This window comes from Melanotaenia boesemani, chromosome 8, assembly GCF_017639745.1.
Source record: "Melanotaenia boesemani isolate fMelBoe1 chromosome 8, fMelBoe1.pri, whole genome shotgun sequence".
NCBI lineage: Eukaryota > Metazoa > Chordata > Actinopteri > Atheriniformes > Melanotaeniidae > Melanotaenia > Melanotaenia boesemani.
Genome location: NC_055689.1, coordinates 37,137,042 through 37,149,495, shown reverse-complemented (window position 1 = coordinate 37,149,495; position 12,454 = coordinate 37,137,042). Strand labels below are relative to the sequence as shown.

The window sequence follows — 12,454 nt, the reverse complement described above, 5'->3', positions numbered from 1 at the left end:
GTGTGTGTGGTTCAGTGTGTGTGAGTCAGCAGGCCGGCGTGTCTCTGTTCACACTTCGTACGTGGGCATGCGTGTCTTCGTGGCCTGATGCCAAACACACGGCGCCACTTTATGAGTGTGATGATCTCACCTCCTCCAAATACAACGCTGCTTTCACAGCCGTTTGTGTGTTACTGTGGCAGAGGGTGTGTGTGGCTTCGCAGCGGCAGGTTTCGTGGTGAACAGACTCGGCTTCGGCTCCAGCTTCTCTGATCCTGTTGTTGACTGAAGCTGCTGAATCTGTAGACACCTCCACCCTGAGAACCACCGGAGTTTCGGCCCATAACGAAGATCTAGATGAGAAACCTAAACTGCTGCATATGAGGGAGTCAGGACCCGACACGTTTTAATCATTTAACTCACAACTTATGTTGACACATTTTCCTGTTTTCACGATGGAAATGAACTTCCATCATTAACCACATATCTAAATGTTACAGCCACAAGTCTGGACTGGGATGAGGATTACAGCCAAGAATTTGACCCAAAGACTGAAGAACGTTCCAGTTTTTTTACTGCCTGACCGAAACAGATGGTAAATATCTGATCGTTATCTCCGTCCTTGCAGTCAACCAGAGGTAAAATCAATTCTATGGATAAACGATTAAAACTTTCTTCCTCACAGACCTGGATGTTCTGTGAAGGTTTTCCCAACAGATTTCCTTTTTCATTTGTAAATCAGCACTGCATCGGTTTCTGACCTTCAACCTCCGTCCTTCGTTCATCATGACGAACCAGAAACAGACCAGGAGTAAAAAGCTTTTATTATCAGAAATGTTCACAACTTAAAGAGAATAAATATGAAGGAGGAAAGAGGATGGATATACAACCCCATGCCGGAGACCAGTTCAGATCCCACAGGGGTGGACATTAAAACCTCCCAGACCCTGAATGCTGCTGCCCAACCACTGTAAGTCACTTCGGATAAAAGTGTCAGCTAAATGACTGTATGGTAACGTAACTCATCACATCGTTCTCAACAATAAAAGCAGAAATCTCTTCACTAACAGCAGAATGATTCAGAAGAACATTTTAACATTTTTCCAGACGTGTTGCTGCATCAGATTCACTATCAGCTCACATTTTCCATCACATGGTGAAAAGTCTCCTTTTCATCCTCTGACATGTTGTTGATCTTCTACTGGGAATAAAATATGAGTTGATGAGATTCTGGAAATCCTTATCGTCATCAAACAGTTGGATCACATGGGATCAAGAGGCAGTAAAATCCTTGTTTGTCCTCTTCCTGTCCGACTTTAAAATGAACACAGACCAAACACTGGTCAGACCGAAGAGTTTGAAGGTAAAAACCAGTGTCATCAGCATAAAGATGATCACAACATTCTCAGCATGTTGGAGGAAAGTAGTTTAAAAAAAGGAGAAATAACCCCGAGATGTAGTGGTGACATTTGACCACCGGGTTTCCTCAACACATTCAGATTAAACATTAGACATGTTTCAGCTTATAAATTAGGCATTACTATATCTCCACAATGTTATTATATTAAAGTTGGTTTGGTAGGAAAGATGCAGAGGTTTTCTACAGATCATCCTGTTTCCCCAAAACCTTCTTATATACATTAACTTTGCTGTAAAACTGAGGTCCTCATGGGTCCTGGTTTTCTGTGGATGTCCGATCTAACCCAATTCAGAAGGCTCACAATGTTTTCCTGCAATGTTATCCTTTATATGTTTCCAGGCTAATGTTTTGTTCATCATCCAATCTGATTTCATGTTCGCGCCCTTTCAAGAAGCAGCATCAGTTTTCAGGTTCAGGAGCAGATTGGCTGATATCAGATTCCCAACAGTATTCCAGAGAATACTGAATCCTGCAGGATACTGATGGCTGAACCAGTCGCATTGTCCAGGAACACCGACACGTACTCCCCAGCCTGAAACACAAACAAGCACGACTTTACATCCAGAATCATGTTTTTATTAAGAAACAGTCCAAACAAAACAAAATCTGATCCTAGAACTTCCTGTTCCGCCGGGTGGCCGGCAGGTAGGACTTCCTGTTCCGTCAGGTGAACGGCAGGTAGGACTTCCTGTTCCGTCAGGTGAATGGCAGGTATATCTTCCTGTTCCGTCGGGTGGCCGGCAGGTAGGACTTCCTGTTCCGTCGGGTGGCCGGCAGGTAGGACTTCCTGTTCCGTCGGGTGAATGGCAGGTAGGACTTTCTGTTCTGTCGGGTGGCCGACAGGTAGGACTTCCTGTTCCGTCAGGTGAATGGCAGGTAGAACTTCCTGTTCCGTCAGGTGGCCAACAGGTAGGACTTCCTGTTCCGTCAGGTGGCCGACAGGTAGGACTTCCTGTTCCGTCGGGTGAATGGCAGGTAGGACTTCCTGTTCTGTCAGGTGAACGGCAGGTAGAACTTCCTGTTCCGTCGGGTGAATGGCAGGTAGAACTTCCTGTCCAGACCACTAGAACCTGGACCGGTTTAGTCCAGATCTGGCAGTCGGAGGAGAAATTTCAGCCTGTTGATCTGTTGATGGACAGATGCTTTGTCCAATCAGCAGCTGCAGAGTTCCAACCATTTTGTCGGATGTCTGTGTTTCACATACAATTTAGTAACTAAATTCAGGTCACACAAACAGGTGTGTCTTACCTGCAGGTAGAGAGTTCCTGTCAGCAGGATGCTGAAGGTTCCTCCAGCTGCTGCCACACCCATCACTGACTCTATGGAGCTAACGTACACACACACACACACACACAGATTTAATCCCAATTGAACTGGTTTGTTTCCACATGGTTTAGAACACATCAAATTTCTGACAGTTCACTTCCATATTTTAACTGATTTTACCAAACAAACAAACAAACATGGAGGTACTTACAGGTTACTCTGGCAGAGAGACTCTATGCAGATCGCTGCTCTCACGCTGTCTCTGAGACGTACCTGAACTCTGTCACCTGATTCTGAAATACACACACATACACACGTTTGTCAGGCGTGACATCACCTGTCAGGTTCTCAGGCGTGAGGCCACCTGTCAGGTTCTCAGGCGTGAGGCCACCTGTCAGGTTCCCAGATGTGAAGCCACCTGTCAGGTTCTCAGGAGTGAGGCCACCTGTCAGGTTCCCAGGCGTGAAGCCACCTGTCAGGTTCTCAGGCGTGAGGCCACCTGTCAGGTTCTCAGGCGTGAGGCCACCTGTCAGGTTCTCAGGAGTGAGGCCACCTGTCAGGTTCCCAGGCGTGAAGCCACCTGTCAGGTTCCCAGGCGTGAAGCCACCTGTCAGGTTCTCAGGCGTGAAGCCACCTGTCAGGTTCTCAGGCGTGAAGCCACCTGTCAGGTTCCCAGGTGTGAAGCCACCTGTCAGGTTCCCAGGCGTGAAGCCACCTGTCAGGTTCTCAGGCGTGAAGCCACCTGTCAGGTTCTCAGGCGTGAGGCCACCTGTCAGGTTCTCAGGCGTGAGGCCACCTGTCAGGTTCTCAGGCGTGAGGCCACTTGTCAGGTTCTCAGGCGTGAGGCCACCTGTCAGGTTCTCAGGCGTGAGGCCACTTGTCAGGTTCTCAGGCGTGAGGTCACCTGTCAGGTTCTCAGGCGTGAGGTCACCTGTCAGGTTCTCAGGCGTGAGGCCACCTGTAAAACTTTGTTCTTAATGTCTTGACGACCAAATGTCCTGAAACTTCAGCAGAGTTGAAACTGAATCCTGAACCATTCAATCTGTCTGACAAGTTAAAGTTAAAACTCCATGTTTAGTTGTAACTCATTTTAAATTTTCAAGATGTTCTTAGTTCTCAGATTCTTCTCCTCACATTTAAACCTCTTAACGACCAAGATCCACTGGATCTTTAAGATCTCAGAGTTCCAGATGTTCCCATCAGAGCTTCACTCAGACTGCAGGTATACTGTAGGTTTCCAGAGGTTCTGAAGTAGAATGAGAGGTAGAACCTTCAGTTATCAGACCCCTCTTCATGAACCAACTCCCAGTTTGGCTTTAGGAGCTGCTGGTTGATGTCCCATGATGCACTGGGCTCCTCTCTGCTGGGGGATGTCCCATGATGCACTGGGCTCCTCTCTTTACTCTCCATGTAGAAATATCTGATGCTTTTCATTCATTTGTGTTTCTCTACTTCTTCCTCAGCAGGAATCCCTGGATCATAGTTTTGCTGTTGGTTGATCTTGTTCCTGTCCTCTCCAGGAAGATGGCCGTTCTTCTTGGTTGTGATGGAGGTTTTCCTTCCCGGTCCTGGTTCTGATGGAGGTTTTTCTCTGTACTATGTCCTGGTGCAGCTCAGGATGGAGGATTAAAGATTGGATGCAACCCACTGGTTTTCTTAAGTAATTTTTATGAACTGTTATTATAAACTGGTCTATTGTTGATCATGTGATGGATTTGTTTTAACTTATAATTGGACTATAATGAACTGGATTGAATTGGACTGTGTCTGTAAAAGTGACTTAAGATCTTGTTGTTGGTGCAACATAGCTGAGTTGAATTGAAATGAACTTAATTGAACATGTAGTGATGTAAGTGAATTGATTTGAACCGACCTATCAGGAGGCTGGCGGTCAGCTGGTAGAAGCCAGAGACGGGTGCCATGTAGCGGCCGGTGCTGCTGTTGAAGCTGTGGCCCCTCTGGAGGCTCCGCTCCGAGTCCGACAGCTGAAACAACAGAACCATCACAACCCCTGCTGGAGTCTGCATCATCATCAGCTTATCTTCATTTCAGACGTGTTTGTTACCTTGCTGAATGACTGCAGCTCCAGCAGGCTACGGCGTGGGATGGAGACGGCATGCAGGAGGCGACTGAAGAAGGAGGTGGAGACGCGAGGAGGATGATCACACTGCAAACACACTCCACTCACCATGTCTGAGAGGAAGAGGAAGAGGATGGACAGAAAAAGATGGGTGGGAGGCAGAGAGTGAGGAAAATTTGACTTCATGAGGAAAATTACGGAGTGTGTGTGTGTATGTGTGTGTGTGTGTTGGCATGCTGCCCTCTCAGTTCAGACGTAAACACATGCCAGACCTTCATCGCCGACAGCCGGTATAGTTGGAACATGTTGCTATGAATTGTGGGTAATTCAGTCAGAAACAAGTGAAATGTTTGTGTCACATCTGAGACATGTTAAATCTGGACCTGCAGGCAGTAAAATTTCCATTTCAGATTTTTAAAACTCACATGCTGAAGACATGAAAGGGAAACAAGTGGAAACTTAAAATAAAGAAGATTCCACTGATGTACAAAAACGTTTGTCAGAAGACTTCACCAGAGAGAACGGCCCGTTAGCTTGTTAGCATGGCTAGTACTGTTAGCTCCATTTGTAAAGGTAGCATTATTAACACAGCTAACACTGTTAGCAACAGCTGCAGAACCAACAAAGCTAGCTGTGGAGCTCTTTTCAGCTTTTGTCCTTCAGTATCTTCCTGCATTACTACAATTCAGTCATGTGACCTCTGCTGGTTCACCTGCTCCCCGTGAACACAATGGTGGTCAATGAAACCCAAAATAAGTGAAGTTCTGAAAAATGTGAGCCAGTAGCCATGCTTATATGGACACAAGTAATCAGATCAAAATCCTGACTGGAGTAAAAATACAAGGCTATAGGAACCTTTTTTACATCCCCAAACACAACTGAAATGACTGAATACGTATCAGACTCCACTGAGCAGCGCCGTCATCTGCCACATTAAAACTCTGCAAACTTTATGTAAAACAAACGATTCACAGCTAATGAAGCTATGCATCAAAAGCCTCCGTAAAATATCAGATGGAACAAAACCAAATAACTGAAAAACACTGCCTAATCATCCATCCATCCATCATCCATCCATCTACCATCCATCCATCCATCTACTATCCATCCATCCATCTACTATCCATCCATCCATCCATCCATCCATCCATCCATCCATCCATCCATCATCCATCCATCCATCTACCATCCATCCATCCATCCATCCATCCATCCATCCATCATCCATCCATCCATCCATCCATCTACCATCCATCCATCCATCCACCATCCATCCATCCATCATCCATCCATCCATCTACCATCCATCCATCCATCTACTATCCATCCATCCATCCATCCATCCATCCATCCATCCATCCATCCATCATCCATCCATCCATCCATCCATCTACCATCCATCTACCATCCATCCATCTACCATCCATCCATCCATCCATCCACCATCCATCCATCCATCTACCATCCATCCATTCATCCATCCATCCATCCATCCATCCATTCATCCATCCATCCATCTACCATCCATCCATCCATCCATCCATCCATCCATCCATCCATCCATCCATCCATCCATCCATCATCCATCCATCCAGCTACCATCATCCATCCATCCATCCATCTACCATCCATCCATCCATCATCCATCCATCCATCTACCATCCATCCATCCATCCATCCATCCATCCATCATCCATCCATCCACCCATCATTCATCCATCCATCTACCATCCATCCATCCATCCATCCATCCATCCATCCATCATCCATCCATCCACCCATCATTCATCCATCCATCCATCCATCCATCCATCCATCTATCATCCATCCATCCATCCATTCATCCATCCATCCATCCATCCATCCATCCATCCATCCATCCATCGACCCATCATTCAACCATCCATCTACCATCCATCCATCCATTCATCCATCCATCCACCATCCATCCATCTACCATCCATCCATCCATCATCCATCCATCCATCCATCCACCATCCATCCATCCATCTAGATTGTTCTCCCTTTTTAAGACTTCGGGAGGAACCCTGAAAGAGCCTCTAGCACAGCCCCTGGTCAACCACAAGCTGGTTGACCACCAGACCACCACTTCCTGTTAATGTGATGTCACGTGAATGCAGACAACAGCAGGATTAATGTTCATCTCTTGAATGTTTCTCTTCAGATATGTTTCATAAACATATGTGGTTGACGTGAAACAGAAAGAGGTAAAGATACCACCCATATCCCAGAAGAGTAAGGCTGGGTGCTGCTCTGAAACTAAAACTTCACGTCTGATCTAAATCAGAGCCATGGAATACATGGAACATCAAACATCTCCAGAAGAATCTGGAAAAGTGTGGAGTTTTTAGGTCTGGTTGTCATCACACTGTTCATGGGATTTATTTTATCCAGAAACAGAAGAAACTGATGGAGGGAAATGAAGAACATGCATGAATGAGCAAACACACAGAGAAGGGAACAAAGACACACCATCAGTCAGCAGGAATGCCAGGAATCCTGCTGCAGAGCCAAGTCATATCCACGCTCCACAAAATTACCCCTATTAAGGACTCAGACAGGCTGCCTCCACACACACACACATACATGAACACACACACACAGTGCAGTATTTATATAACCTATGTACAGAGAACACAATGAAGCAGGAGGAAGGATGTGAAAGTTTCTGATAAAGTTCTTGAAGGTTCCTCAGGTTTCATCTCTGTGACTTCTCACCTCTCAGCTTGAGTTGCAGCTCCTGGATGAGCTCCTGTTGTTGGGGTAGCAGGGGTGCAGGTGGACCTGGGGGCCCTGGGGGTCCTGGAGGGCCAGGGGGTCCTGGAAGGCCGTGCTGCAGGCACACAAACAGTGTGTAGAGTTTGGTGACTGTGAATCTATGAATAATGGTAAATGTGGTAAAACAGGACGTGGAGCCATAGCGTCTCTGTTTCAGTTTGTTTAGTGTTTATACATCAGTGTGTCCATGGAGAACTTCATGATGAGTCCCGGTCTCATTCTTAAAACTCCATTATCAGCATAATTGATCTTATTATGTTTTGTTGTTACTGGAGGATTCCACCAGGGGGCCATTAGAGAACCAGCAAACCATAAATTAAGCATCTTTGCTTAATTTATGGGATGTAAACACAAAGATAAACTGACCCAGTTTAGGTAGAGTGAATGGGGGGCAGTGCTGAGCAGAATAGATGCCATGTGACCAGAAAAAGAAACAAACCAGAGAAGAAGAAGCGAATCAAGAAGGGAACAAATAAGCAGAAGAAGAATGAAGACGAACACAGTGACTGTAGAAATTGCGTGAGCTCTTGAAGAAAGGATATGCAAGGGTTTTAGGGCGTGTTGGGCAGCTGAAAACAACTTCATACTGGTCCATTTTCGCCTCCAAATGGTGTCTGAAACTGACGTCGGCTCGTGGGAATAAACTTTGAAATTAACATACTAGTAGAGGAATTGACTCGACAACCATGGCAACACAAAACATGCATGAAAGTATGAGGACAGCGACATACAACAACGTTTGAAACAGACCTTACTGTTTATATATGTAAGGGAGCATAAATTGGGCCTTTAGAGCTGCGACTCGCTTGTAGTGTTAAGGCTAATTTCTACCAGATGCATGTACACCGTGTTGCGGCTGCTCTGTGGCCTTCGCAGCTGTTCGTGGCTGTTTTAGTCAACGGTTTGGTTCCCGCCGGGCGCCGCGGTGCCTGTCTGAAGCATCAAGAAGCGCCTTGTTGCTGCTCTCCACTAAAACATACGTGCTGAGTATATTTTCGATAGCACACGTGTCTAAAACATGTCAAACTCAGTTGTTCAGATAGGGTCAGACAGGAAATCAGACACTGGAGCAGTGTAAAAGCTTCCTGTAATTTTCTAAATAAAAGCCCCTGTGCAGATTTGCCCTGCTGAACTGTGTAAAAATTACATCAATAATCGATCGGGGTGTCTCGGTGTTTTTTTTTTTTTTTAATGGACAATGAGATGTTTATCTTGGAGGGGGAGATTCACAAGATTCTTCTGTGATTTCGTGATCTTGACACGTTCCCCTGTGAACTGACCCGCCAGGGAGGTCGGAACGAAACCATGGCGCAGTCGGAGTGGGTGCACATGGAGTTACAGTCCCGACCCACCTGCGGCCTTCTTAGAGCTGCAACACCTGAGCACACCTTGATGAAGTTGCAAACTTACCTGAGGCATCGTTAGTCATGACTCACCTGAGGTCTTGTTGGAGTCACAACTCACCTGAGATCTTGTTGTAGTCGTGACTCACCTAAGGTCTTGTTGGAGTCGCGTCTCACCTGAGGTCTTGTTGGAGTCGCGAATCACTTGAGGTCTTGTTGGAGTCGTGACTCACCTAAGGTCCTGTTGGAGACGTGTCTCACCTGAGGTCTTGTTGGAGTCGTGTCTCACCTGAGGTCTTGTTGGAGTCGTGTCTCACCTGAGGTCTTGTTGGAGTCGTGTCTCACCTGAGGTCTTGTTGGAGTCGTGACTCACCTAAGGTCCTGTTGGAGACGTGTCTCACCTGAGGTCTTGTTGGAGTCGTGTCTCACCTGAGGTCTTGTTGGAGTAGTGTCTCACCTGAGGTCTTGTTGGAGTCGTGTCTCACCTGAGGTCTTGTTGGAGTCGTGTCTTACCTGAGGTCTTGTTGGAGTCGTGTTTCATCTGAGGTCTTGTTGGAGTTGTGACTCACCTGAGGTCTTGTTGGAGTTGTGACTCACCTGAGGTCTTGTTGGAGTCGTGTCTTACCTGAGGTCTTGTTGGAGTCGTGACTCACCTGAGGTCTTGTTGGAGTCGTGTTTCACCTGAGGTCTTGGTGGAGTCGTGACTCACCTGAGGTCTTGTTGGAGTCCTGACTCACCTGAGGTCTTGTTGGAGTCGCGTCTTACCTGAGGTCTTGTTGGAGTCGTGTCTTACCTGAGGTCTTGTTGGAGTCGTGTTTCACTTGAGGTCTTGTTGGAGTCGTGTCTCACCTGAGGTCTTGTTGGAGTCATGTCTTACCTGAGGTCTTGTTGGAGTCGTGACTCACCTGAGGTCTTGTTAGGTGACTAGTGTTCATTGTTTCACTTGAAGGTAAGTGTGAAGAAGAGGATAATTTTCTCCAACAGTGATCTCATTACAGTACTTAATCCACTGACCTGCACAAACCAGAGTGCTTTGAAGAAAACACCAACCAGGACCAAACCCGTGAGTGTGGCCCAGGTGTTACTGAAGGTTCGGTCCACTCTGAGGTGACATCAGAAATAGGACCAACACGGAGCCTTGAGGAACACCTAGACCTAACTTATTCTCTTCTGCCTATTTGGGCTTAGAAAGAATCAATAAATATGACTTTAAGCAACATTTTTCTCTTCTGTCATCACGTGGGAATGTAAGCATCCAATTCAATTCCAATCCAAACAGGAAATTAAAGTGTGTGAGTATTCACTACAGAAAAAAGCAATTCAGTCAGATGAAAGCAAAACCAGTTTAGCCATTACATGGACATCAGATACAGCAGAATCATCAATGAGTCATGGATCAATAAAAAATGGTGGATGCAGTGTTGAATGGAAACTGATGTAAACTGACATCTGGTTCATTTATTGGTTCTGTTCTCATTCTGGGATTTCATCAGGACTGACCGACCTTGGAGGTTCTCCTGGTGCCTTTGGTTCTCCTGTTGTCCCCCTTGTTGGAGTTCTTTGTGAAGATCAACCAGGAGCTGTGAGGGGACACTTGAGACACATCAGAGGACGTTGGGTCCTAGGGGACAGAAACCAGACCAGTTTAGGTTTTCATCATGTCTGCAGGCCAGAGTATTCTCGATGAATCAGTCAGTTACAACATCAGTCCCAGTTTCTGGCCTGCAGCCGGTTCGTCATCAGTCAGTACTGATTTGTCATTGGACAGTTGGAGCAGAAGAAACGTACACAGAGTCCGGATCCAGAGTCCTGGTCCAGTTCTCACATGTTCCTCTCTGACTGTTATCTTTAAAATGGCGTTGATCAATAGTTCTCCAGCTTTGAGACTTTCAAAGTTTTTATTTGGACATTTTCTGCCTTTTCTCTTATTTTCAGTCCAGTCCTGCTACCGGACCAGTTCTGGTACCGGACCAGTTCCAGTCCAGTACTGTTATCGAACCAATTCCAGTTCAGTTCTGGTACTTCTAGTCCTTAGAACCGGTTTAAACTGGATCTTTAGGTTTTTTGTTACAAAGACATATAATCTAAATCATAATAAAATCTGTGAAACCAGCAAAGACCAGACAGCCTGGCAGACAGAAAACAGGATTTTAGCAGCAACAAATGATTCCCAAAGTCCCGCTTCCTTATCTCAGCATGGAGGCAGAAACTGGACACGTGGAGGACAAAAGAAGAAGAGTTGGGACTAAAAGCTATCTACAGCAGATCTGAAAGGGATGTCCTGAAGAAACAGGAAGAAATCCAGCAAAGACCTGAACCAGGACCTGAGCAATGCATCTGGACCTGTAGTTGATCCATCTACTGTTGGCTGAAGCCTCATCAGAAATTGTCTCCATGGAAACGTAGCTGTCAGGAAGCCGTTCTTAAGAAAGGGAAACAGGCTGATGTAGGTCACATGACACAAGAACTGGACTGAAGATCAGTGGAAACAGGTCTGATGGAGGGACGGATCCTCCCCAGAACCTGGACCTTAATGGGTCTGATGTACGGATGGATCCTCCCCAGAAGAAGTGTGGGATGATCTGGACAGAGAACAGAACAAAAGGTAGAAAGATCGAAAGAAGAGTTTTGTGGAAAGTCCTTCAAGGTTCCTGGAGAACTGCTCCTGGAAAGTCCTTCAAGGTTCCTGCAGAACTGTTCCTGGAAAGTCCTTTAAGGATCCCGGAGAACTATTCCTTAAGACTTTTGAAAGAAATACCAGAAAGCTTCTTCCAAGGGTTCACACTGGGATGGAGAATAAAGCTACCCAGAGGATGGATCGGAACCGGATCAGAACCAGATCAGAAACATTAAAGTCTGACAGAAGAGTTTCTGGTTCTTACCAACATTTTGGTGCTGTCGACTGCATCCTCCTCCAGGATCTCCAGACTCTCCTCGCTCTCCAGCTTGTCCAGATTTGCTGTCTGTGCCCCTACCACCACCACCACCACCATCATCATCATCATCATCATCATCAGCCCTCCTGCTCCTCTTGGAGAGCTCCTTTTTGGGATTAACCTGACCAGCATGCTGGGTTGGTGGAGGTGGAACCAGAAGAAGCTGTTCAGGTATGCTTTCCCATGATGCACCTGTGGGAGTCAGCTCCTTTCTGAACCACCTGGACCTCGGCCCTCTGAGCTTCTTCTTCTGGTTTCTGTGAGGGCTTTGTCAGCAGCAGCTCCACATCATCATCTGTTGTGTGGATTTTCCATTGAGTCGGATATAAAAGGAGCTTTCAGTCGGAATGAGGAAACTCTCTGCTCCTCCTCCTCCTTTTGCTAAATCCCACTCTCGTCTTTCAGCAGAGCTGCTTTCCTCAGTCCTCCTCCTCTGACTGGATGTTTCTGTTGTGCTGGCTCGATTTTTTATCCGACTCCCTGACTCCTCCTCCTCTTCTTCAGCTCCTCCTCCTGTTTCTCCTCCTATCTCCAGCAGATCTGAAGTCTGTCTGCAGTCCTCTGACCTCTGTCTGTTTTATCTCTCATCTTTTGTCTTTCTCTGCCTGCAGACGTTGTTTTCTCATTTCTT

The 12,454-nt window shown here is 46.3% G+C and overlaps 1 protein-coding gene across 2 annotated transcripts; it reads right to left on the bottom strand.

The window, feature by feature from the left end:
- Positions 1-785: 785 nt before the first annotated feature.
- Positions 786-12,344, bottom strand: si:ch1073-184j22.1 (erythroferrone). 2 transcript variants are annotated; one of them, XM_041992651.1, is made up of 8 exons: positions 11,770-12,342; positions 10,392-10,508; positions 7,485-7,599; positions 4,731-4,858; positions 4,539-4,650; positions 2,877-2,958; positions 2,648-2,726; positions 786-1,931 (listed from the first exon to the last, which is right to left on the bottom strand). In XM_041992651.1, exons 1-8 carry the CDS (start codon positions 11,953-11,955, stop codon positions 1,833-1,835), a joined length of 918 nt encoding a protein of 305 aa, XP_041848585.1. In that variant the 5' UTR covers positions 11,956-12,342; the 3' UTR covers positions 786-1,832. The 2 variants fall into 2 exon arrangements, with proteins under 2 accessions (XP_041848585.1, XP_041848586.1); XM_041992652.1 differs by lacking the exon at positions 786-1,931 and adding an exon at positions 1,960-2,524 and having other exon boundaries at positions 11,770-12,344.
- Positions 12,345-12,454: the final 110 nt, after the last annotated feature.